We start from the raw sequence: 27,017 nt of genomic DNA, 5'->3' as shown, positions 1-27,017 counted from the left end.
CATTGACAAATGCTCGACACACAAACCAGCGTGGCATAATTCAAAGATGTCCAGCACAATGAAAGGGTTTCTCATCATCGTGAATAATGCCCGGTGCTGGCTGCTTCTCAGCTTTGAGCGGTGGGAATGTTTCTTTTGATATACTGAATTTTTGGAATTATGAAATAATCCCTGAATCAGCGAATATATGTATGTATATATGGAGCACCACGGGAACAAGCATTCACAAATGGATGAATAGAACCTGGCAATTGCTTTTTTATATATGTAGTATTTATATTTAGAGTTGAACATTACAATTCATCTTAGGCTTTAATGCAGTTATTTACACCTGGAATGATAAGGAACATGCTATTGTTCTTTTGTTCTTTAAGACCATTTCATAAGCAGTGAACCTGCGTTATGGTGAGCTTTGCTGATGCAAATAACCTTTTTTTTAATTCTAATTTAAATAATTCAGATTTTGATCATATTGGCCAAAATGCCATTCTCGAATAAAATAACCCTCTAAAATAAAATATATATATATACAAAGGTTTTCAGCACCTGTGAAATAAATTAATGATTAATATAAAGATTTTACCAATAAAGTCATTATATAGTCTGCATGCGATTCCACTAATCTCAACAGCTCCTGCAGGATTTAACCAAACCCTGAGGAGAACGCCTGCACCGCCCTCTACATCATATACATGCTGATGTGATTTGAGAAGAAAAGGTTTGGGTTTTCAATCTCAAACCATGGGCAGCGTGGATTTTTAACCCACATTTGTCGTCAAACCGCTGTGCGGATGTGTAGCTCTAAATCGGCAGCTTATATTAATTAGACGTGCCCCTTGCAGCTCGTTCCCGAAAGCACACTTGTTCAGAGAAGTTTATTATTTATTTATTTATTTTTGATTGCCCACAAATTGGCCTCGACCAGCCTGTTACACACGCGGAGGAACGGAGGAAATTCAGTGCAAATTTAAACAGAAATGAAACGTAAACCTTCTGTGCGTTATGGTGCCAAATGGTGCGTTTGTGACCCCCCAGCAATCATAGCAAGGCGTCCACTGGGTTAAATTAGCCACATTAGGATCAAAAATGGAACAGTGTAACAGTATCACAGTAATTAACAGGCGTATTCTTACCGCTGTGCGAGTCTGTGAGGATGCTTAAAGATATAAGATGGTCCTTTTTTTGGGAGGGGAAGGTCGTTTTGGACTTGGTGAGGTCCAAACTTGAATCCCGCCGTTGATTATCTGCTCCAGTTCTCGGGAGGAACCAGCAGGATGTTTTACTATTGTGTTTTAATTGTATCTCATAGCATCACTACGAGATGTGCAAGCAGTCTTTGTCCATATCAGCCACGCTATTCAGTCTTCGGTCGAGCTACGTCGATTCAACTATGTGGTCTGCTGCGTAAAACCGGTGCCAAAATTCCTGCGGGCCCATTCCATTACAGCGATGCTAAACAATAGTCTGGTCATTTTGCCAAGGACCGAACCCACGCCAGCGCCAGTAACAGCTGTATCAGCTGATTAAAACCAAATCTTCACAGCTCGTTTGTCCATATCTCTATGACCGGCTCGAAATTTTGCTAATAAATACGTCAGCGGCTCACATGTGCCATTTGGCTCCGGCGTTGCCTTTCGGGTCCCTCATCTTATTCCTCACAGGAGGAGTGAACAGGAGGAGTTGCTGATCTGTTGATCACTGGAGGTCCACCTCCATCCAGCGGTGTCCTTGTCTCGTATTTATCGGGACCGGAGCCTTCGCCGTTTGCCACATGCAGTCTGACGTTAGCTGAACGCCGATATCGATGAGTGACAGCTGGCTTCTCTGACTGAAAGCTCGGCGACCCATCTTTGCAGGGGAGCAGTAAAGCGAGATGTTGCGCGCACGCGTCTTTGGTAGTGCGCGTACCCGACAGGTCACATATCTCGGGTCTGTAAACATCTGCGTAAAGAAGGGGGCAGTTTGTGGGGTTTTTTTGGGGGTGGGGTGGGGGGGGGGGGTGTTGTTTTGTTTGTTTTTTTATGGCGCAGCCGTTCAAAAAACGCTGTTAGATACTCAGTGCATTTCTACTGAAGCCTCTTACATCAGTTCTGTGTTACACTTTATAAAGGCAGAATCATACTTAATAGGATTATTGAGTCCTAAGGTCTCAGTTTAATATTACGGTAATGTGTTTTTATTTTGTTTAACTCACACTAATAATATTACAGTGAGCATATCTAAAAAATTAGCAGTTATTTTATGTGCTTAGGCTGCTTATTCTCACTTAATGGGAGATACTGGCTATTAACTTTAATAATTAATTTGTTTGTTTATTTATTCAACGTGGAAGTGAGGCATTAATTATTAAAATGTGTCAGTTTGAACACATATATGGGAAATATTGGCTAAAGCCAAGGGGGGATTTTGGAAATATCTTTTTATAACTTAAAATATCAGAAAATGTTTTAATATCAGGAGGAAAAATAATAGATTTTAACCATGTTTTGTAAATCAGGCTCTGAGCGGTATATGAACAAACACCCGTGACAATTTTTAGAATATAGACAGGAACAAAACTGGAAATTTTGGTGCATGTTGGTGGTGCAAGTGAAGATTTATGGTTGAGTTTAAGAGAAAAAAAGCATTTTAAGGAAAAGTTCTTAATTTTTTTTTTTATTATTGAAAACTAACTATCAATTTGCTCCCTTAATTACTTATAGTAACAGTACTTTTTTTTTGCTTTGTTTTGCATTTTTTTTAAATGATAAGATTTAATATGCTAATAAATAAGCCTGTTAAAGTGTAGTAAGAATAAACATGTCACATCATTAGGCCACAAACTAATACAAACTGAACATTGTTTAAATGCCATGGCTTACCTGAGTATTGTTGCTGATCATGACCACCCCTTTATGACCACCATGTACCCATCTTCTGATGGCTGCTTCCAGCAGGATAACACACCATGGCACAAAGTTCAAATCATCTCAAACTTGTGTCTTGAACATGACGATGAGTTCCCTCTTCTCAGATGGCCTCCACAGTCATCAGGTCTCAATCTACTAGAGCAGCTTTGGGATGTGGGGGAATGGGGGGCTTCACAGCATGGATGTGCAGCTGACAAATCTGCTGCAACTTTGTGATGCTATCATGTCAATATGGACCAAAATCTCTGAGGAATGCTTGAAAACCTTGAAAACATTCCTCTGAGATTTTTCCAGAAGTGCCTTAATGCTTTGTGGCATAGATTGATGAATTAAGGCAGTTCTGAAGGCCAAAGAGGGTCCAGCAGAGCAAGAAGAGGTCGGTGAGTGTAAATGTGCATTTTAGACATTTTCTTTCTGCTAGTCTGAACGAAGACATTTTGTGAAATAAAAATATCCCCAAATTTCTCATTATGCTGGCAATGTTTGGCCAAAAAAACTGTTTTTGTTCACATTAAATATTTACAGCAGTCAAGAAGCATTTTAATTCAAAGCAAGTAGGGGAGACTTCTCTTCCTATTGAAGTAAAATAGAGAAATACTTAAGAAGTACAAGTCAAAGTACAGTCAAAAATCAATGAAATGTAAAGGTAAAACAGCGTCTTCAGTCAGCAGAACCAGTCTCGGTCTGGTCTGGTGTAGTTTAGTTTGCCCAGACTCCCAAAGATGCAACTAAAGTGCCTTAGTTGTCCATAAAGCACAAATAAAGTGTCAATCTGAGACATTTAGTCTTTTATATGGAAAAATGAGGTTATGTCATTTAGCCCATGACAAAAAAAAAAGATTTTACCATCAAACTTCAAACCATATTCCAAGGAAATGGAGGGAAGCCGGGTTCTCTAATTCCATACAGTGAAAAAGGGCTTCCTGATGAGAAATTAGTGGAATGATTTGGATCATTTCAAGGTGTTTTACCATTCGAGACCAGCTCAGTTGCACCACTGTGTGAGGGCCCATGTCTGGTCTCAATCTGCTTGTGTAGATGGCTTCAAGCAAGGGAACACATATGGTTCATTTAGCAAATTGAAACAGCTAGCTACTTTGAGGTTGCAGCTTGATTGTTCTAAAGGCGGGGTGGCTCATGAGTCCATCCACCCTCCCTCTCATTCTGCAGGCACCCATGCATGTGCAGCCTCAATCAGTATGTGAGCTAAACTCAGATATGAACTAACCTCTGGATCCTCTGATAGGAAATGAATCAGTACTGTTGGTCTTTCAGTTGCCCGCGGCTGCAGGAGTCACACAGTCATGTGTTTCACTGTGTGCCTGATCAAACCCCCGACTTCAGATTTTCATGGATCTGCCGGAAAGAACAAAGAGGAACAGCAGGATATATTCAGAGCAGGAAATATTGCCCTGATTTTTTTTTAAGATGGGAGCTTATTTGTTTACTCCAAGTAATAAATGATGGCCAGTTAGACAATAAACAGCATGTACACGACTGATGAGAAAAAGTCCCCGCTGGTGCAGACATGTATAAATGGCTTCAACAAAAGAGCAAGCCAACGAGACTGGAAAGTGCAAACTGCTACACACTGTGGCTGTTTTGTGATGGTTTCCAGTTGTGCGTCCTGTTGCACTTTGTTTTGTTTTGCTTTACTTTGTGTTTTCTTTTTTTCTTTTCTTTTTTGCTTCTCTGTGGTTGCTGTAGTCATGACATTGTTTGGAGGCTGACTCAACCTTCATCATCTTCCTTCAGCCAGTAGATAATTGTGGCTACGCCTTTGCTATAAACAGATTCTTATTATGAAACTGTCGGCCTGGACTCTCCATGCCTATAGCTGTCCACGTTGTGCTGGATATTCCAGAGGGAAAGAGTTGCTCATGATGTTAGCAGGAAGAGACAAGTGTGATTGAGTCATAGACACATGGCAGAGCCTGAGAGGTGTGTAGTGGCAGAGAGAAAGGACAACACAAATAAAAAGTATGAGCAGAGGACAAACGTACTGTGGGAAAAGGTGACTGATGAGATGGTTGAAATCAGATGAAGATGCACAGGAAACAATCTGACTTTGAGGAGGCCCTATAACACGGCAGAGCCTTGCTCCTGTCTATATTTAGCACAGGGACCACAGATTGTAATGAGTGCTCCGGGGTCTTGTGTTCAGACCGGCAAGAACTGCTGCCATCCGTCTCTGCGCCCGGGGCCAGGCACGATCTCATGCCAGCACATAAGGGAGGAGTGATGGGACCATGTCTGAGTGCACGCTTACTTAACACATGTGCAGAGTTGATCATATTCTAAAGGAGCAGATGCCTACAGACCTTCATGTCAATACCTCGATGAGAACAAAGTCTTCCCTGCTCTTTTTAGTGAGCGCTTGTTCACAAATAACCAATTCTTTGCAATTCTCCTTCCCCAAAGCATTTGTAAAGGGCAGAGAACCTCCTCACCTCACCCCTGCTATCTACCCGCATCTGCCAAAAATAAATAAATACATAAAAATCACTTGTCACCCTGGACAGGATTGACATTCAGTCCAAATGTCAAAAGTAGCTTGCCATTTTCAATTCTTCCTATTCCAGGGCTAACCTCCCCCATGCCCACCACTTCCAGGACTGTTTGGGGGATTGTCAGTGGTGAGTGATGAAGGACCAAGCTGTTCAGACACCAGAGTGCTCCGACAGCGTGATAAGACACACAAACCACTGCATCTTGAAGTGGAGTTAAAAGCTGCTCTTTTGAGTGATAATGCACTGAGTATAGAGCGTTTATGTTCAAATACTCACACCCTGTAGGCTTGAAAGTTTAATCTTTTACCAAGAGCAGTGGCTGTGGTCAGTTTGAAATCAAGTCTGACAGCAGATGGTGCCTCTCGAACTGCTCCTGGAGCACGGTCCACTTCTCTGCTGCCGATTTGGCTGGAGGATCACTCATTGTGTAACTTTAAACAGCTCAAAAACACGACAGCAGTTCTTCATGCTTTTATCACATTTTTCAGAAGGATTCATTCTGTGTACAGCAACATCAACTTTTTTGGAACTCTGGAAACAATTACCCTACAAAAACTTACAAAAGAAAAAAGATGAGCCTACATTCTTAGTAATGCTATGATGTGATAGAAGTAACAAAAATCTACGCCTCGTGATCCCATCTGTTGAGAAGGTAGTTTGTATCGTTTCCTGAATTTGGTCTTATCTGTAGATGAGATTTAAATGTGTACTTATGCAGTTTAAGAGTCAGAGGTCTTTAGGAACATCATTTAAGGTTGTCTCACTTTGTGGCTCAAAGATTTATGATTTCATAAAGTCTGTAACACATTTTCCCAGCGGCTTTGGTGTGAAGCATGCCCAAACCCCCTCAAATCACATCATTAAAGTGGATGTTATTGAACAGTATTACATGAGTTATTGTCAGATTTGTTCTTTTTAATCCTGGCATTGTCAAATTTGCATTTTTAGCTACTTCCTGTTAAATTTAAATTTACTGCCAACTTGCCAACTACAGCAAAGTTATGCAGTCAATTTTATTTTACTGTAAATGTACTGATGGATAATCATACCCTCTTGTGTGATTATTTTACTCCAAAAAAAACAAGTGTATGAGCATAGGGTCTTAACTGAGCCACTCCACATTCTCTACACACACACACACACCCTAGAAACTACACCCACAGGAAGACGTCATTTGTTGGTTTGTATCACATTCAGGACTTAGAAGTTCACTGCAGACTCAAATGATGAAGGAAGAGCAAACGTTTAATCCAATGACATCTGTCTCCTTTGCTGTGCTCCATCATTCCCCTTTGTTCCCACTTTGATTTGGCCATGTGACCCTAACCTTTGCTTCCTCCCTGGCTGCCTCAAACCATCCCACAATCTATCAGTCACTGCCCACACAGTGCTCTAGACACACACCAGTCACTCAAACCATCAGCAAAAGGTCCAACAAAGCAATATTTTCACCTATAGACACACACACACAAAAAAAAAACTACACTGAAGATTCCTGGCCAGGAGTCACAAATTGAATATACCTATACCTCGACTTTCAAATATAAAATTATTAAAAAGGATTGTGGCACTGGAAATAACCAGACATCACAACCTCTGAATTACAAACATCTTTTATTCAGACATATGTCAGATCAAACATCCAAAGTCTTTTTTTTTTCCTACAAAAACAATGACAGTTTATACATATCAAAAATAAGAATACAAGAGACACGTGAAGCAACAAACTTCTGCAATGTTTGACAACTACAGCTGCTCTGTAATGGGTAAGATGTAGAAAGATTATACCCCATATCTTCTGAAAAAAGAAAACAGGATTTGCTGCTGATTGAGCAGCGGAGGTCTCGGTGTTGGCTGCAGTTTGCAGTGACTGTTGCAATCTCACATGGGATAGTTGAGCACCACGTCTTGTTTTGCCAACTCCAACAACATAGGATCATCGAAGAACTTGCTGATGCTCACATCTTCGCTCAGACCCTGCAAAGAGCCAGACACAAAATATCAGTCATAAAGAAAACAAGACATTTTACAAAACTATCAATAAACAAGTGGACACAAGGCTCACTTTGCGTCTTCGAGTCTTGATCATGAACTCTCTGGCTAGATGGGGGGCAGGCTGAGGCTCGAGAGGCCTGATCACAATGCTCTTGTCCAGTGGGTCACCAGGCACGATCTGAAAGGGAAACGCGATAGCTATAATAAATACAGAGAGAACGAGCAAATAGCTGCGACCGGTCAACATGGGAATTCTTCTCCTTTTTATTCATCCACGCACAACCTGTGAAATTATCTGACAACATGAAGCGCATCAAACTCTGAGCATTAACAAGCTGAGTTGGCATTTCATTAAATATCTGATTCAGTTGCAAGTCTGTCCCTTTGTTACTGAGTCAGGGCTGCGTCCATCAACGTGACGGAAAGTGCAATGTGAAAGTGCTGTCACTCCTTCTGTTTGTGACTGACACAGCAGCAGCGTCTTGTTAACAGGTCGAGTCAGACGAAAGTAGTTCAAAGGTTTTTTAAACAATTCACTAAATCCATTAACTCGTGGGATAAACTCTGAAAGTTTTCAGTGATATACGATACATTTCCTGGGAAGAGGAAAGTTTGAATCTGAAATAAGTAGAATGAGGGGAGTAACTAAGACTTTACCCGCCTCAAGGAGAGATTAGAAGTGGAGGAAAAGGGGGGGAAAAAAAAAAAAAAAAAAAAATCAATGTAGTGGCTGAAGCCCAATCAACAGATGAATGGGAGCCTCTAACAACAGTAAGTCAGCAGTGCACTGATAGCATGCCAATACTGGCAGTCCATGATCAAACTAATGAGGGAGGCACAATATAGCCTCTTGAGTTTAATGTGGCAAACAACACAGCTCACTGTGCTATATTCTTATTATCTGGGACAACTGAATCTATATGCGCTGCTGGCAGGAATCATCAGCAGTGAACGTCCAAAGTGTCGACTGTATCGAGTACAGACAGAGCGGCTGCCCTCTGAAGGGTAATTTGAGGATAGGTGGCTGTGATGATTGGCACTTTATCTCACAAGTTTTATGGAAAAAAAGTTGCTTTTTTTTTAAAAACCATATCTGAGCCAGATGGAAATAAATCATCACAGTGGTCCACATCATTTCAAGATATCCAGACGTTTCTGCTGATGTTTTAAAAATGAAAAGAAAAAAAATCGGGCATCTTCCCAGGGGAAATCTGTCCTGGTAACTGCTTTATAACAAGAAGGGCAATTTATATACTCAGGGAAAACCACAAACATTAATACTTTTGAACCTAACAACTTGACTGAAATAAGCTACAAGTTAAAGAAAAAAAAAAAAAAAGTTTTGTTATCAGTGGGTTTCATTTATTTTTCATGTCCCAAAGGATCAGTATACCTACAATACATCCAGTACTTCAACAAGCCTATAAATAAATAATTCATGCCTAGTTTCTTGCCAGACAATTTCATTCTCACCCCAAGGGAATAAAAAATAACCCAGGAGCAAATAAAATAGTTAATATTTGCACCCAGAAGAATCCTTTTTTCCTTTGAGATTAATGACTTAAGAGTGAAGTATTAATCTACTCTAAGTGGAGTTAATTTTCCCTGACACAGCTCTGCAGAGTGCAGACACAAACACATGTCAGACATGTGCAGAAAAGGACCCAGACAGCCACGTTATACTTAAAACGTAATGACTCAACACTCCGCTCTACTCCACATCAAAAGCATTTTAGCCAGAGTGGCAGACGTGTGCACGAGGTGGGTCACTCTGCTGCACAAGCTGCCACAATTTTATGTGGTGTCAGTTTGTGCGTGCAAGTGCGTGCATGGGTGGTAGCAGAAGAACCAAAAATCACATTATTGTCTAGTGATGTTGAATATTCACAATACAATTCATAAAAATCACAACAGATGCGATCAGATGCGAGAAGGTGAGGGTTTGCAATAATTCCAGCTTCAATAAATCTAAGCTCTTGTTCTACTTCTATCAAAGTACAGAGTAAGTACAGAGTATAGTAATCTATATTAAGTGTAACATCTCTGGGCATCTCCAGGTACTCAGATGCCTTAGTATGATTAGCATTTCCACCTAGATTTTCAGTGATGGTGTTATTCACTTTACTGACAAAACATCAGGTGGGAAGAAAGGCAGTGTTTCTAAATCTTACCTGCCAGTGGTGAAACACAGACAGAGCAAAGGCCTGACCCTGTGTGTGTGTGCGAAGGTCTGTCTCAAAGCCAAAGGAGTCGATGGCTGGGATGAAAGCCTTAATAGTGTAGAGAGGAGAGCCTGGAATTGGGGCATCTTGGGTGACGTGTCCCCTGATCAATGACAAACACAGTACCAATAATTTAAATAAAAGGGAGTCTGTATTTATAAATATTTGCACTGCCTTGCATTAAGCCTAGATTAGACTCCCTAGATTGACACCATTAGGGTTTAATATTTTTCCCGAAAATGACATGAATCAAATCCCGGGAAATGACGAGCCATTTCCCGGGAATCCCGGGAAAAAGTTTATTTATTTTTTTATTTTAATTAGGCCTTCTGTAGCCTGTGTCGGCCTTAACCTATTGTGATATTGTAGAGGTAGCTTTCCAGCTATGTCCTGTTATGCCCAGTAGGGGGTAACGTCGGCTTGATTAACGCAATAAAACCTACATCTCGACATTGGAGTGCTCGAGCTATGCGGTGTTGTATCGTTCCTCAACACTCCCTTAACAAATATAATTCAAATATTCCTGCATTGTACATGGAATTATACCAAGATATTTTACAATTGCTGGTGCAAAACAATACGGTTCATGTCCACAGCATTGATAAAGGCTCAGCCACGCTGTCGTGGCGACATCTGTTGCGCTATATCTCCACCAGTGGAACGCTGTAATAGTCATTGAAAAGTTAACTACCGTACTACACTATAATATGGCATAACACAGGGCCTTGAGTAATGCACTACGACTTGGTCATTGCCATTCTGACAACAGCAAATTTATAACACCGTGTCTGAGGGTTAAAGTAGGTTCGCTGTGAATCGTCTTTTGAAAAACTGGCCGATCCTTATAGCCTAAAAAATATACATTTTACTCAACTCCATTTTAAAAGCGAAATATGTTAAAACAATCTATTTCATGATAATTTCTTCACACATTAGGCCCGTATCCTAATTCATGATTGTTAGTAAGCGGCTGCAAACGAGGAAAAGAAACACTCGAAGTTAAACAGATATTTCTTTATTGTTCAGGGCAGGCATATTTTATAGGCTATATAATGCAATATAACAATATATAATAATATAAAATTATATAATACAAAATACTTTAGGGTAAACACATTGCCTACGATTTCAACAAATTAAAGAGGAAAAAAGTACAACTGTGTAATACCTCTATTAAAACGCTTGAGATGAAGGCTGAAGCCTTAAACGGAGGCTGAACCTGCCTGAAATGAAGAGTAATGCTTTTCGCATTAAACGAACCCTTCTCTCAATATTTCCTTAAATTTAACTTTCTGAAGCTTTCTTTTCTTTCTGAAAGTCAAATCGACGCGCGCGACTTTTTTCCCGGTTTCCCGTCTAACGTTTCCCGGGAAACGGGAAATGGTTCTGATCGCATTTCCCGGGAATCCCGGATCCCGGGATTAAACCCTAGACACCATTATTGAGATATGGAAACAGACAAACCTCCTGCGAGCCAGCACTGTGTAGACCGCAGAAACACAATCAGCTGGAGCCTGCACCTCTACAAAATAATATGGCTCCATCAACCTCGGCGTGGCCTGGGACACAAGGGACACTATACATTACAGCAAGAACAAACGGCTGGAGAAACAATATGTCAATCCCATGTACAGCTGACCAACAGATTTATGAAATAGCAGAGCACAAGCCAAAGAAGACGAGGAAAGAAGCCAAAACTGTGAAAGAGGAATGTTATCGCACCGCAATTAAAAAGAACACATATCAGCAAAGTTCCTTACTCTAATCAAGGTAATGGAACATTAAAGAAAGTGCGGATGGAAGGGAAATCTGGAGGAGCTAATGACAGATGAGAAGAATGGGGTTTGGGCAGAGTGACCTCACCATGAGAAAAGCAGAGTACACCACTCTCCTTGCTGTAGGGATGACCTGGCCTCCTCCTCTGTGGAGAGGCTCCTGTGCGATGACTGCGTCCAGGATCTTAAACTTGACATTTCTGATGGCTGAAGGCAGCAAAAGACTTGGTTATGGTTACACAGCACTGATGTGGAAGAACACATTTTCTTTGTGCACAATGTGTGGTGGTGTCCACAAAGTTAAACACTCTGGACAGGAGGAAAATACAACACCAGATCCAATCCAAAAAACAAAGGCTTACTTCGTACGAGCAGCATGTCTCAGTGGTGAAATGATTGAAGAGAGGACTTACGTTCATCACACAGAGGTCCTTCCCTGGTGCCCCACTGGAAGCCCTGCACAATACTGTCTTTGACTGAACCAAGCAGTGCTTTGTCCACCTATAGGTCAAACACAAATGTATGCAGAATTGGTAAAAACAATGATATATGGGTTGTTCTCTGATAACAAAGTTCACTGTCCTTGTATGGATTGAATCCTAACTGACAGGCCTAAATAAGTACTGTGAGCCACCTGTGGCTGCAAAACTTTACAGGTTTTATTTGCTATATCAAACTTTCTGCTGTTCAGTTTAGTGAAAAAAAAAAAAAAACATGAATCATAAATAATCTTAACTGTCATTAATTTCATATAATTGCATAGATTAATCGCTCACAAAGGAAGTTATGACTGGTTCAGTTTGTCCGTCTGTCAGCTACTCAAAAAGTTGTGTGCATATTTGCATTAAAATTTTTTTTAACCAGATGTGAGACTCACCTCAGAAGGCAGCGTGTCATCTACAAGAATGTTTGGTCCTGTAGTGTCTGGTCCAAAGGCCCAAATAGATCTGGCAGCCAGCAGATCCCAGTCGTACTTGGTCTGGAAAAACTCTCCCAGCTTCTTCCTGTCATGAGGAAAGAGTGGTTTAAAAGAGGGCTGCACACTGTGTCATTGTGTAACATTAAGGATATTGGCTGACTGGGGGGGGGGGGGGTTAATGGAAGAGAAAGAATATCCCATGCTGGCTCTGCTGGGTCCTGATGACCTCAGACATGTACTGATGGGAAGCGTCTCCCGAGCCCCATACACACTCGTGCATGTAATCATGTCAGAGAGATGAGGAAATTCATGCATGCTTTTAGTGAATGATTCAATTACTGTAAGTGACCTGATCAATACAACAAGGAGGATGGATTTCTTTTGACATACTTTCATAATGCATCAGGTCCCTCACACTGCCTACTGTTAAAATACAGAAATGTATTTCTAAATACTTTAAGATATTGGCGGCAATGGCTGGTTTTGTGTGTGTCACATTTCTTACACCAAACCGGGGGGGGGGGGGGGGGGGGGGCAGTCACTTGAAACACTCCAAATTAAGACTTCGAATACTTTCAGCGTTAACTACTCCTGACTCCATTATGGTACCAACAGTACCAAGGTGGGGAGAGCACAGCGAACCCAAAACAACTAGTTCTTTGGGGTTCACACGCTGAGGAACTCTCCTGGACCACCAACACTATCTGGTCCAGCAGAAGTTGCACGTCCTCTGACAGTTTAAGCTTCGAAGGGTCGTGCTGACAGTAGAGTGGATCATTGGCACCCTTCTGACACCAGTGTTGTGGCATGCACTGTTCCCCTCCCTTACATCAGGGAGAAGATTCTGCAAGGAGGACGGCTGCCACACTGTGCAACAGGTTTTCTCCTCCAAGCAGTCTGGGTCCTCAACAACATGCTGCCCCCGTCCACCCTGCTCTAATAGTAAGGCTGTACATGTCCTGCCTACACGCACTAGATATTTTATGTAACTCTGTATTTATTGATGCTTTAAGTATTTAGACAGTGATGCAATTTTGCCTCTGTTTGCTACAATGGATTTGAAATGAAGCACTTAAGATGTGACTAAAATACAGACTTTCACTGACTGTTAAAAGTCAGTGAAAGGCTACATTTTTTTGGACGAACTAACCTAATTATAAACGTATGGATTATTTTTAATACTTCAATATAAATTACTTTCATTGATTGCTTGAAGTCTGGAACCAAACCAAAAGCTGAATTTCTCTCAAGATGCTTTGCCAGGCCTTTATTGCAGCCCCCACTTCTACTGGTTTGCACTTTTAGTTTTGGCTTCAGTAAATAAAATGATACTAAATTCTATTAAGTTCAGGTTGATTGAGCCATTTAAGAACATCACATTTATTTGCCTTAAAACACTCCTGCAATGCTTTTTCTTGAACTTTGCAGCTTTGGATCATCAGCCCTGTCTGTCTTTCCTTTGTTGTTTATACACCCACCATTCTGGCATGAGTTTATTTTGTTTTGATTTGTCAAAAAAACATTAATCAACTCTGCATTTTTAGATCTTTTCTGGAAACTCTGAATTTGGTCTGTTTCTTGAGCGTTACAAGCAGTTTCCATGTTGTGAACTACTTAGATTTGTGAAGGCACCTCTTGACCGTTGACTTTCACAATGAAGAAACACGCAGAAAGCAGTGGTGGGAAACTGCACAACAGACCTGAAATGTCACTTGTGAACTGATCTCATGAGAGTTAAAAACTGCAACACAAGGACATCACTTCAATGTCCAAATATTAAAAACCAAGCGAATCAGACTAATCAGAATGTGCATACCTCTCTATCTATTCATGATAAAATACTTATAGATTTAAGACCAATGTCCCAAATCCAACAGATGGACTTTTTAAATTACTTTTTTTTAAGCTGTGGGCATTTCTATATTTCTATAAACTTTCTTTGAAGTGGATCTAACGTTGTTGGACTCGGACACTTGGTGAATAAATTCTCATATGATGTAAGAATGTAATCAAACCGTCTATCAGAGGGAAAGTGTGATTTTTAGGACACTCAAGCCTAACATTAGCCAGCATAACGTTAGCTTATAACCAGCTGTTTTTGTTGTTTAGCTGTCAGCTGTCCAGAGACGGGAGGGTCGCACGTCTAATTTGCTGACAATAAGTAAACTGCAACAATATCGGGAATAAATACGCATGTTTATACACATTTTTGTGTGTTAGAGCTCCGAGTTCAGTTCAGGCTTCAGGTGAGGAGGAAGACGAAGAGGATGAGGAGGGAATGACGAAGGGGAGAGAGCAGTGGTGGAGGAGGTGAAAGACATAATGAGAAAGAGATGATGAAAATATACATGAACAACAGTTAAATGGTAATATATAGTTTGAAAGAGCTATTTGTGAGCTTTAAATTAAAAGTAATTTATGAGGCATACTATGTATGTGGCAGGTCTCTATCCACATACATTTAAATAAAAAATTTTTTTAAAAAGGATTCAAGAGGTCAGGGCAATATCACGGCTTCTACAAACTGGCACCTGCTCCTTTGCATTTTTTAATGGATTCATTCTAAGTTTATGACAATGCATCAAAAATAAGACGTAATTACAAACTAATCAATGCATATTTATGAACACAATGTTTTTCTATTAAATAACCTCAAAAATTACTTACTGTACCTTTAACTGAGAGTTCATTCAAACATCTCTACGTGTGAATATGAGGGTAAAGTCTTTAACATCATACCTGTTCCAAGAGATCTGCACTACTTCGTTCTCGATGTCCTCAGCCAGCCCCTTCTCCAAGGGCTCAGCAATCATGGTGATCTTATTCCTGTCAATCATATCATACATTTGTCAATCACTCATTCTGGGTTGGGGGGACACTCAGCCTAAGGGAAGGACTGACTGAAACAGACTCTAAACAGCACATACATTTTACTTCTCAATATGAATGAAACTGCATGCAGAGACGTAAAACTTTAAAAACGTAAAGAGAAACGTGCCCGGTGTCCTGAATTATATTACTAATATATTACTAATCTATCCCAGACTGCCCTAAAGCTCTCTGATTAGATAAGATCTAAAAATATTGGGCTTAACACACACTTTTTATTGGGCGTCTCAGCAAAGCACTTCAGGGATGACGTCTCCACAACTGTTTCACAGAAAGTCACCACTGGGTCAGCAACCTACAAATAGAAACCAAAATTTTTACCTTTAACAGACTGAAATTCCAGCTATTTCAAATTCCAACACGAGTAAAGCAATGCTGAGGAAAAATTACTTTAATGTCGATTTCAGAGTACATCTTCCTCAAGTCGTGCATGACACAGTCCAAGTAAAGCTCTCCTGTCCCCAAGATAACATGCTCTCCAGACTCCTCCACCTGAAAGACAACCACACAAAGTCAATTAAACTCTTTGTTGAGAGTGCAGTCCCTTGTAGTGGTACTTTTAATGTTTGCCCTTTGATCATTACTACACTGAAATCTTTGAAGACACACTCACTACAAATAACAGACCCGGGCTGAGTAACTAAAAACACACACACACACACACACACACACACACACACACACAGAATTTTTGTATTTGTGTGTTAATGTACCTTTGTGGTGAGAGAGGGGTAGCTCTTATTGACCTTCCTCAGTCCGTCCAGCATTTTTGGCAGCTCTGATGGATTCACAGGCTCAACTGCAATCTTGATGACTGATGCTGTGTTGAACTTCAACGGCCTGAAAATCTGAGCCTAGAAGAGAGAGTGAAAAAAAATGTGAATCTGGATTTGGCTCATTAAGTTTGGTTTTTAAGATGTTGGACATATTTTTCAGCTTATCTCCCACCTCTTCGTTCCCTCTGGGCTCTGTGATTGTGGCAGTTTTGACAATTGGCTGGTCACAGCCCTCAATGAGAACCCAGTTGCCGGCAGGCACTCGATTCACTTCGATCTGATATCTAAAATGATGGAATGAATTGCCATTTCAATAACCAATCCTTGATTTGTGGCAAAACACAAATAAATCCAACTTCAGGTGCATACCTGGCCACAGAAATCCAGAGACGCCCCACAGTGCAGACCTGAGAGTCCTCCTCATCTTCAAGTGTGTAGTTCTCCCCCAAGACCTTGACAGGCTGACCTGCCTGAATGGTCCCACTGAGCACCCGGCCGAAAGCGTGGAACTGAACACCATCCTCTGTGCTGTACATCTTAGTGGTGTGGCACATCAACGGACCCTGAGGGCAAGAGACACGACGTGAGGAGACGACAGGGATAATGAAGAGCTGGAAAGTTTTACCACTGGAATGTAACAGATGGTAAAAGGCAGCATTTAACAGCTTGTTTATTTCAAGCAGTTCAAGGAGCCTTTTGACTTTATTTGTATCAGTACTTGAAAGAATTAGATTTCCACTAGAAGAAGATCGTCACCATTAGCAATTAATTGGTGCATTTTCTCAGCACCCAACAAACTTGACAACTCCGTCATACTTACATCAGGATCACATTCTGCCATGATTTCCCCCAAGTCTGAGTCGAGACCTCCAGTGTACGTGTGGTCTATCTTGTTCCTAGCACCCTCTTGTGGTGAAGGAATGTGTTGCACGCACATGTCGACAAAGCCTGCAGGAAAAACATCAGAGGTTAATATTTGATATAGAGGAGACTCATTGCATTTGTTAAAGTGTGACCATTTATCTGCAGATTAAAGCTGCAATTGTTACAAGATGCAGAGAAGCTACCTAATAGTCTTAATCTGTATTACTACTACTTCATTGATGAGGCACCCACCCATACAAGGCTACATAGTATTTTGAGCAAAAAAAGATATATTATATATATCAACACAACGAAATAAATAAATTAGGCCATACCAGTGAACTCTCCAAAGAAGCGATTACACACCAGCCTCAGCAGGGGTCTAATGTTCAGCTTCAGTTCCTCCTTAGTCAGGTGGATACCCAGCTCATCCAAAACTCGAGGGAGAGACGTGTCCACATCCCCAACCACCTAGGCACAAAGAGGATTTAGGTGAGGATTACACACAAAGCTTTGCAAGTTCATCCCGCACTTCTCACAGCCAGAATGCACTGAGCTGCCTGTTTGACCTACGTCAAAACAAAACAAAAATCTTAAACATGTCCAACCTGTGAGAGGATCTTGTAGAGAGGCTCCAGGACAAATTCCACAAAGCTGCGCTGGGAGTTACTACTGGGAGCTTTTTTTGTGAATTTGCGACTGAATTAGGAAGAAAAAGAAAAAAAACTGTACAGTAAAAATGTGTTACGAGCATGGTTTCACATCTGTTTACAATCCACTTTAGCTACTCACGTTTTGGGGTTGAAATAAATGTCCCCCCACAGCCTCTTGGCAAACTCATTATAGTTAATGTCACCTACAAACAGAGAGAAAAAGGGTAAGATGATACTGCACAAACTTTAAAGTAGATGAAATGAAGTCATGGAGAAGCTGTATGGTTCCTGGAGAATTTTAAAAATAAAAATCAATGTGTGTATATGCTCAAGAGTCATCTCACCGTAGGTGTCTGAGTAGATCTTCGCAAAGGATCCCAAGGTAAAACAGATGCTGTACTGAGAACTGGCGAAGCAGACATTTCCAAGGAGAGGCGACACCACCAAGTTCTCATCTGTGGAATATGTGCTGAAAGGGAAGAAAAACGGCCAATCAGTAACAAATATCACTGGGGTGGTCAGTTACATGTGGCTTTTCTTGGAAATAAATTACTCCTGTGACCACTTTTTATTGTCTGACAAAATAAAGAGGTCCACTATTTGTCAGAAGCGCAGAGTGTCTAGTCCAACATCACACTTGCAAGAAAGATTTCTACGTTTTCTTCTTACATCAAATGTTAGAAAATGTTTAAACCAGTCTACAAATCTCTACTGGCTTAACATTCAGAAACAAAACAATATTCATAATTAAGAAATATTTTTTGGTAATTTCCTCTGGAAAAAAGGAAATTAAAAAAAAAAAAAAAAGAGGGAATTATCACATGAAACCCTTTGTGCTCTTGAGACACTCTGAGTGAGGGGTTCCCAAAATTACCTGAGCAAACCATTGACCTCGTCTACAATGTGGCGAAGTTTATAGTAAGCATCTGTGGGCGGCAGTTTGAGCTCCAAAATGAGACGATCAACTTTGTTGATGCAGATGGTGATCGCCATTCGCTCCTGAACTGCATGCTTGATCAGACGCTCTGTGTTCAGCATCACCTGAGTAGATACGCAAACGTCTATGAGATCTACGGACAGCTGAAGAACACTGGCATATGACAGAAAAAGATAAAAATAGTGTCCATTTAGGAGAACCCCAAATAGATGATGACTCACTCCTTCTGCTGCATCTATGAAGAGGACAACACCATCTGAGAGGCGGATGCTTGACGTGACCTCGTCAGAGAAATTCACGTGGCCTGTGGTGGGGACACACAAAAGTTAACGTGTTTTTTTTTTGTCAACAATTTTCAGATCATTCTAAAAAATCTCAAAATATGCATCCAACAAACAAAGTAACCAATGTGAATACAATACCTGGTGTGTCCATTATGTTGAAAAGGTAGGATTTTCCTCTGGAGTCGGGCAGGACCATTGTGACGGGGGTACTTTTGATGCCAACTCCTCTCTATGAAAAGTGCATGAGGCAAAAGCAAGGGAAACATCAGTACATTCTTCTAAAGAAGATATTCTAAGTGAAATATGTTCCTTTAGGCTCTGAATATTTCAGTATTTATCTACTTTGACACAGTGATAAGCTCATGTATTTTAGTAATGAGTGCTGTGTAGCATTATCCCACAGTTAAACCAAGTCTTTCACCTCTTGTTCTGTAAAGAGGATGTCTGTGTACCGGAGCTGAAAAGGTAAAAAAAAAAAATCATGTAAGTCTCAGCTGTCATATACAGAATTTATTTATAATGGAGTGCAAACATTTTGAATTATTGTACACAACACTCACATCCACATCATCTCTCTTCCTGATTTCTGGGTGTGTCTGTTCAATCAGGCAATCCACAAAACAGGTCTGAATGGAATAAACACATTCATTAGATTCCTGCGAGTCGCAGATGGGTCTAAAGTGCAGCCATGTTATTAGCATATGCCTCCACATGCTCCAAATCTGTTCAATTTTTCATCTTAGGAACACATGTTCACTTGAGGAAAATGCCAAAGAAGAGCCTTGAATGGGAACACACAGTTGAAAAAGCCTGAACCAGAAGCACAAATAAGGCAGGCTCTAACCTTGCCGTGGTGAAGGTGACCGCAGAGGGTGACGTTACGTATCAGCTCTGGCCCGTCCATCAGATCTGCAAGAAATCTGTCAAGGAAGAAGAGGGTTATAGCTCAACAGACACACAGTAAATGCATGTTGATGGACTAATGCGTAGAGCATAATACACATGATTACTCTGTACAGCTTTTGGATCAGTCTGTGAAAATCTGAACTTGCATCTTCAGATGCACCAGAACATTTGAAAGATTACTCACTCCATATCATAAACAGTGGCGGGTAACTCCTGTTCCATCAGGGTGAACTGCTTGTTCTTCACAGGCTTGATGATCGGCTCTGGAAGGAGTAAAGAGAAAATAGTGTCTTTGTGATTATGAGAAGAAGCATTTTCAAGAGTCTGAAATTTAATTAACATACTCTGAGTACAGTCTACCATTAAAATGGTAATTTTAAAAATACTGAGCGTGTGCGCCTGCTGCTCTATTTTTGCCCTGTGTTGTAACAGGGGTGTGCTACTGCCCGTTCCTCACGGCCCCAAATTCACTGTTTAATTCAGCTCAACCCAAGATGCCAGAGACGGTTTCTCCTGGCTCAAAAAATATCTGCTGGGTGAATACATATGTAAGCACAATTGGTCCACATATTGTGAAGGCAATGAGTATGTGTTACTTAACAGAGGTTCAAGCATTTTCCTGTCATTTTGGGCCATTTGGCAAAATAGTGTATTTTTATACTTGAGTAAACCGAAACACACTTTAAAAATAAATAATAAAATGAAATGAAATAAAATAAAATACTTTTAATCACAGCCCTGATGATCTTCCATTGAGGGAAGGCCAAAACCTTTTTGTTGTATGTAGGAAACCCTGGATTTTGGCCAACAAGGTTTATCTAAAGTAAGCGGAAGCTACAAGATTTCCTATTTGAACCGACGTGGTTTAATCACTACGTTGCTCTTACTGCAGCGTCAGTAATTGCGACTCCACTTTTTTCATGAAATTATTTGTTTTTCAGCATACTACATTCATTTTTCAAGGAAATCACATTTTAAAACTTTCTAGATTTTTTTTTTTAAGTTTAATAAATGCATGATGTTTCTACAGTTGATGAGAAATTGTTTTAAATAATTTTGATATCAGCACTGACCAAATCAAGCAGCCATACCTGTAAGTGGTTGAGTATCTTCCTCCTGTACAATAGTTTCCACTTCAGGCCCATAAACCTCTTCTGCTGTTGGATAGTACTTCTTGTCCTCATGCAGGACCACCTCCATGCCAGGGACATCATCATCAGCATCCCCGGGCTCATCATCGTCATCTTCATCGCCCTGCAAAACGTAAATACCATCAAGTCCATGTACAGACTGCAAACACAAACTTAATTACTACCTGGTAATAACTGCTGACTCTGAACTGTTGAGCATACCTCGTCCACATCTCTGTCCTCTGCATCCAGATCATCTTCATCATCATCTGAGTCCAGCTCTGGACCTATGTAGTTTCCAAACTCGTCATACAAATCAGCCTCCATGTCGTAGAGAACTAAATGAGGGGTTGATAAGTCAATGAGCAAGTGTATTTGCTGGCAAAGTTAATTTCATGAATTTGATCCACTGCAGCACACAAATGCAGCGCATAACGTCAGCTGAAAAACAAATGGGTAAAAAAGACCACACATTTCAAATGCACATTTTCCCCGTTTCAGTAAGCCAACAGCAGCAGTTTAAGTGTCACCATGTCACCAATAACGCCCCCATGTTAACGCATTCACAGAAAATTAATGTACTCGAATAGAAATAAGCTCTATCTTATTTTTGACTGCATATGGCAGCTAACATTCATGAGCAAGAAAATACAAGAAGTTAGCGCTCCAGCTAATGCTAACGCTGCCCGCAGCACAGTACGCAGCAACATAGTTCAGTTACGTTTATAAAGTCCACTCGAGTTATCTGTCCACAGAAATTCAAGAGGGCAAATTTAGCCTGACTGGGAAGTTTCCACTAAATAGAAGACGCTCCTCTCTTATTGACCACTAGCGACTCAAAAACGACCATGCTAGCCGGCTATCGGGCACAGAAATGAATGGCTTGAAGCGACGTTTGAGTTGCGTTGTTGCTTTTCAGAGTTTTTAGCTAACAACAGCTCAGTGCTAGATGCTGCTAAATATACGTACCTGTACCCTGTCTTTATGAAGCACGTAATTATTAATTTCAAAACGAACGTTGTATTTATAATCAGAGGAGAAATTATTATTCAAAAAGCGCCATGCGCACCAGTAGCATCCGGCTTTCTTCTTCTGTTTAATACGAAGGAAGTCGACATTCAAAGTTAAGGCTCACTACCGCCCCCATTTAGATAGGACAAGATTTATTTGTCACATGTACGGTTATACGGAGTACAATGCACAGTGAAATGTATTTTGTACCTGAAGCCGATAATACGTAGTTAAAATATATAAATAAGAAGAATAAAAATAAGTAATTCACACTATACAGAATAGAATATTTACATTGTGCAATAATAGTGAAATATAGAGCTCAGAGTTGAGGAGACGTATGGCTTGTGGATAAAAACTCTTATTGAACGTTTTCCAACCTTTAGCTACAAATTAACCACTCCACACTTTTTAAAGCAAAGGGTTTATTGCTACGTTGCTTCAACACCTTCAAAATTACGCTTATTGCTAACCAGAAATTCCGTGCTCACAGAGCATTTATGTATGTATGATTTGTTTTTCATTTTTATTTCTGCCTTTTAGAATGTATTGTCCGAAAGATTCAGAAAATGTAAACGTTACCCTGCTGTAGAAATAAATCTAATGTGATGAAAACCTTAATAACTCGTGTACTTACACTCTTTAACCACTAGAGGGCATTGGACACGTGAATATGCTCGTGAAGAGGTAAGCGCATAAACTGTTTTATTCAAAATAACGAAATTTGGATACTTCGATAAGCCATTAGTTCAATGTTATCTGCTATATTTTTAGACATTAGAACGTTGACAAGCCTTTTAATAAACGGCACCATCTTTTTTTTTAAACCAAATACAAAAAAATAAGACACCATTCTGGGAATATTGTTATTGCTTTATTAAGGTTTAATGTGCCTTTCAGGTATAATTTCAAGTCTGTTTAATTGTGGCCTCTTTAAAATGACTTGTGACACACACAATGTGTGCGCTAAGAACTATAGCTGCCTAAATTTCCAGACAAATGGTGCATATGTCCTTATAGGTCTTTGGGTAGTAGACATTGTGACACTACTATGGCTTGCTTTCATAATGATATCAGAAAGCTGGTTCATTGTTTCACATAGATGTTGGTGATGTGACAAAACATGCACAGACACGGTTTCAGTCGATGGCTTTATTCCTGCTGGTGTTGATATTTTTCAGTAGGCCAAGCCTACACAGTAAAGACAACAGACTGATTAACACTAATACACACACTCTTGACCTACAGTCATTCAGACATTTATAAATTATACACAAATTTGTGTCTGAGGAGCATAAAAAAAATACCGTTTGGTCCGTTTCAATGCCCGCTGCCATCAGATGGCAGTGTTACTCTGAATTTCATTTATTGAATTTAATGTTTCATGTTCAAAATGTGTGGTGTGTAATAAAACAGTTATTACTGCTATTCAGGCGCAACCAGTCATTTGTTGATATATTTGTCATGAAAAGATTTTTATACACTGCTGTAGTGATTCCTCACACCACTGACTCAGTTTAACACACAGTCACTCCATGCCTCACTGAAGGATATTTATGAAGCAAATCCTCCCAAACTTTATAATTATACCCTTTACCTTTGCTATGCTTATATCATTACATTTGATCTTTTTCACTTTGGGTGTGAGCTGAGGCCTTGAGATCTAATGATTGACCGCTGATGTTAAACTGAGTCTCTATTTCAGGACTGACCCTCGGACCAGAAAGGTGAGATCCTGGACTGATGCATGTGCTTGGATCCAGGATAGACACAATGAACCTTACAAACAGTACAAATTATCTTATCATTTTGCACAATAGTTTCTAGGAATATTTTACCTGAGAATGACTAAAATGTCAGCTGCCCCCTTAAATACCCCTCTCTGAGCTACTCTCTTTAGGTGTGAGGTGACCCGCTATTCTGCCACCAGTTTCCTGAGCCGCTGCGCCACATCCTCCCCGCTCACCCAAGGCACCGTGACAGCCTTGAACTCCCCTGGCTGGGCTTCATGGGTCTCCGTGATCAGCCGGTGCATGGGGAAATCCCGCCGCGGGAAGGCCACATCCCGGGGCCCAAGGGAGAGCGCGGGGCAGAAGTCATTAGCTCCGTCCCCGACATAGAAGATCCTCTGGTATGGGCGGCCGCGCTCCTGCGTCCTGCGGGCCACATAGTCCCTGACGATGACCTGCTTGCACATGTTGTCGGGGCACCGGGGGCAGTCGTGGGAGTGGAAGGGCCGCAGCACCAGTCGCCCGTTCTTGTTGAAGGTGGCAGGGTTAGAGAAGATCCTGTGGAAGAGCTGGCGGGCCCCGACGCGCCGGAGCCAGCACTCGATGAAGTAGGTGTTGGCGTCGGACAACAGCACCACCTCAAAGTCCTTCGCGGGCCGGGTGCGGAGGAACTGGAAGAGGGTCAGCATGCCGGGGGTGGCCGGTATCTTCTCCATGACGCTGCGTATGTCGCTCTCGGTGACGCCCTGCTCCGCCAGGTAGGTCAGCACCCGCTGCATGTATTCGTTGTAGCGGCCGGGCTGATAGGTGTTTGTCAGCCACTCAGGCAGGTGCTGACCCGGAACGGCCTGCACCACCATGTCGTCGCTGGTTTCATCAACGATGGTCTCGTCGAAGTCAAAGAAGATTAGGAAGCGCCTGTCTGGGGAGATGTGAGCTGGATGGGAGGCCATGATCTCTGAGCGCCTGGATCGCTGGGCTTCCTCCGCGCCTGGGGGCTGGGGTGGGAAATAACAGCAGTTGAAGACTGAATCCCCCATGATTTACTATGCCACACCTTTAAACGTTGCCAAGTGGCATCAAATCTCCACCCCCGCTCTTCTGCTCTCCGGCATCCCACGCAAGGCAGGCCGTGGTGAGGTGGAGGGTGACCTTCTAGGAAACATCAGTTAAATACAGGAGGGGGTGGGGGTTTGGGTGGAGGCGAACACGAGTCAAATATAGATGTAACAACTCTGATCTAAATTAAAAGATATGAGAAAGACCCATAAATACAGCAATGCAGCCAGCAGCAGCCACAAGAGGAAGCAGCAATTTATGGATTTCTGGAGGGGGGGGGGGGAATCAAGTATTGTCCACAACAGTGAAAAAACAAGTAAGGGTCATCCATGCGGTTTCTGCAAGCAAGCAAAATTATAAACTGCAGATAATATATACGGACAGGTCAGCCCAATCCCGCTCTTTCACAGAATGTCTGCTTACCTTGGATATTCGTTGATGTCCAGATCCAGCAGGAGCCTTCAAGCTGTGTGGCTGGTTTGTTCCTTCATGGGGAAAATGACAATGAATGCAGTGTGGGACAAACTTAAAGAAACACAACTACTGGAAAAAAAGATCAACAGAGAGCCCCTATTAAAACTTAAAATTGCACCCTTTTTATTTTTTAAACAAGCAATTAATTGGGATTTCAGATTTTAATAAAAATGCCTACAACCCTATCAAGTAAGTCTAGGCTACTTATCACGCTGTTAATCTTGTGCTGCCAAAACTAGGCTGTTTTACATAACGAGAGGACCAACATGCAATAAAGGCTATGAAAGCTGGATGTGTGGTTTAAAAAAATATATAAATAAATAAGTGAAAATGAGTCACCGGTCTGGTTCCGATCCCCGGTGTCAGTCAGCTCCGATCCGGTTTCACAGAGGAGAGGCAGAGTTTCGCCGGTCGGCCGGCGGCTCGAGTACTTTTATGTGCCACTCAAACCCACCGGAGCCGGTCTGACCGTGACCGCGCCTCCGAGTCCGCCCATTTAATAGCAGCTTACTGCGCGCGTTCACGATGCTTTCAAGAGAAGCAGGGTGGGGGGCACTGTGGGAGTAAAGGAAGGAAGAAAAAACTACCAAGAGTACAGATTCTGCTTCTTGAATATATCCGCAGGAGAAATGTGTGTCAGTCTAGTAAATGTATTAGTATTTTAACATGGCTCAAAACACAGAAGAGCCTGCAGCTGCAGATTATTCACACAGTGGAGCATTTTACACACACACACACAAAAAAAAAAAGGTGTGGGGAGCATGAGCACTTCTGGTAGCACAAAGACCAAAAGGACAAGGTCAAACCCTCAAGATCTCCCATTTACACATTTTAGTGCAATTCCAACTTGGAGTGGAGAGTCAGGGAAAAACACCGGAATAGAAGAGAACTCATTCTCTAGAACTCAAGTGTTTTCACTTTAAAAAATAAATTTAATGTTCTCACATGCACTCACAAAGGGAACTAGCACCTTGCCTAAACAGTATGATCTAGATTTCTGGCCAATAAGTACTCTGGTGGAAAGGCGGTACAGGGAACGGGGGCAAAGTACCACATCTGAGAGGACGACTGGCACAAAATCATTTCACATCTGAGAGCAGTGTTGTGTTTTAATGTAACTACAGGGAAACATTAGCATCGCAGCAAGGGAGTTTATGTTGACTGCTTGTTTCTCCACGGGACGGTGGTCTAGATAAAACCCTCCAAGTACACTGATTAATGAACCGCACAGCAACTTTCAGAGTGGTGCACAATTGCCTGAAAAACATGGCATGAAGCCCTCCTCTCTTTATCTGCCTGCTGACAGAAGGGAGGGGGGGCTCTTCCCTCCTCTACACCGCAAGGCGTAATGACTAACAGCTGGGGAGGCCGACTATTTTCAAGCCCAAATGGGAATGGAGATGTACAGACGATGTGTTATTATCTCCCCTGCTCACAGAGCCTTGGTACCTGACCACCCACTCACCAACAGTGAGTCACTCACACTTTTCTCTACCCATCAGCCCGCTCTGCTACCTTATAGGATTATGTGACTCATCGGTGCACCACTTAAAACCTCCTATGGTGACGGAGGATACACAGTATTTTAGGAGGTATTCTAGCAACAGTAAATGCCTTAATGTGACCTCAGTGGAGCCACACTGTTAATGGATGAATAAAGCTGGCTGAGTTGCAACAAGAGATATCCAAGAAGTCAATTTTAACACCTTCCTGTAATTTATGCAAGCCGTTATGGCACTTTCCTCATTGTGCATTTGCATATCTAAAAAGTGTGATGGGGGTACTTGACTGACAAGATCACTGGCCTCAAATACAACACAACCTACTGTTACATTAAAATGAACAGGAAGCGTTCACAAAAAAAGAGGCTCTACAACTTCTCTTGTCGAATAAACGCTCTGCAAAGCAAAGCTGTTGCTGAACCCTCAGGGTCATGTGTAGCCGGCAGACATTGTTAGGTAACATGTTATGCCA

The 27,017-nt window shown here is 41.4% G+C and overlaps 3 protein-coding genes across 6 annotated transcripts in view; all 3 read right to left on the bottom strand.

Moving 5' to 3' along the window:
• Positions 1-1,843, bottom strand: part of gjc1 (gap junction protein gamma 1) — a 58,453-nt gene extending 56,610 nt beyond the window's left edge. For both annotated transcript variants that reach the window (XM_030734856.1, XM_030734855.1), the window contains exon 1: positions 1,134-1,843. The gene's annotated coding sequence lies outside the window, so the exon portion shown is untranslated. The remainder of the gene's footprint in view (positions 1-1,133) is intronic.
• Positions 1,844-7,016: 5,173 nt separating this feature from the next.
• Positions 7,017-21,893, bottom strand: eftud2 (elongation factor Tu GTP binding domain containing 2). 2 transcript variants are annotated; one of them, XM_030735166.1, is made up of 28 exons: positions 21,739-21,893; positions 20,992-21,107; positions 20,731-20,893; positions 19,824-19,902; positions 19,578-19,653; positions 19,294-19,359; positions 19,155-19,190; positions 18,872-18,962; positions 18,671-18,753; positions 18,387-18,553; positions 17,857-17,981; positions 17,652-17,715; positions 17,468-17,558; positions 17,195-17,330; positions 16,816-16,943; positions 16,365-16,558; positions 16,168-16,279; positions 15,933-16,073; positions 15,610-15,711; positions 15,432-15,514; positions 15,070-15,156; positions 12,289-12,415; positions 11,825-11,912; positions 11,500-11,618; positions 11,101-11,195; positions 9,586-9,739; positions 7,485-7,592; positions 7,017-7,396 (listed from the first exon to the last, which is right to left on the bottom strand). In XM_030735166.1, exons 2-28 carry the CDS (start codon positions 21,094-21,096, stop codon positions 7,301-7,303), a joined length of 2,916 nt encoding a protein of 971 aa, XP_030591026.1. In that variant the 5' UTR covers positions 21,097-21,107; positions 21,739-21,893; the 3' UTR covers positions 7,017-7,300. The 2 variants fall into 2 exon arrangements, with proteins under 2 accessions (XP_030591026.1, XP_030591027.1); XM_030735167.1 differs by lacking the exon at positions 21,739-21,893 and adding an exon at positions 21,491-21,634.
• Positions 21,894-22,917: 1,024 nt separating this feature from the next.
• On the bottom strand, positions 22,918-25,544 carry phospho1 (phosphoethanolamine/phosphocholine phosphatase 1). Of its 2 annotated transcripts, none has more exons than XM_030735172.1 (3): positions 25,383-25,544; positions 24,993-25,054; positions 22,918-24,665 (listed from the first exon to the last, which is right to left on the bottom strand). In XM_030735172.1, the coding sequence occupies exon 3, from the start codon at positions 24,548-24,550 to the stop codon at positions 23,696-23,698; it is 855 nt and encodes a 284-aa protein (XP_030591032.1). In that variant the 5' UTR covers positions 24,551-24,665; positions 24,993-25,054; positions 25,383-25,544; the 3' UTR covers positions 22,918-23,695. The 2 variants fall into 2 exon arrangements, with proteins under 2 accessions (XP_030591032.1, XP_030591033.1); XM_030735173.1 differs by having other exon boundaries at positions 22,918-24,508.
• Between the last annotated feature and the right edge of the window lie 1,473 nt (positions 25,545-27,017).

Source organism: Archocentrus centrarchus, chromosome 8 (genome assembly GCF_007364275.1).
Source record: "Archocentrus centrarchus isolate MPI-CPG fArcCen1 chromosome 8, fArcCen1, whole genome shotgun sequence".
Lineage (NCBI taxonomy): Eukaryota > Metazoa > Chordata > Actinopteri > Cichliformes > Cichlidae > Archocentrus > Archocentrus centrarchus.
Note: the sequence above shows the minus strand (reverse complement) of the source record. Positions and strands in the feature narration are given on the sequence as shown.

Excerpts from the sequence above, each read along its gene's own strand:
- eftud2 (XM_030735166.1), bottom strand. The coding sequence starts at position 21,096 with ATGGAGGCTGATTTGTATGACGAGTTTGGAAACTACATAGGTCCAGAG. Across the intron at positions 15,515-15,609 it reads ACTCTGAAATCGACATTAAA|GTTGCTGACCCAGTGGTGAC; the intron begins GTAATTTTTCCT and ends TTCTATTTGTAG. Across the intron at positions 11,913-12,288 it reads ATGACACGCTGCCTTCTGAG|GTGGACAAAGCACTGCTTGG; the intron begins GTGAGTCTCACA and ends TTTGACCTATAG.
- phospho1 (XM_030735172.1), bottom strand. The coding sequence starts at position 24,550 with ATGGGGGATTCAGTCTTCAACTGCTGTTATTTCCCACCCCAGCCCCCA.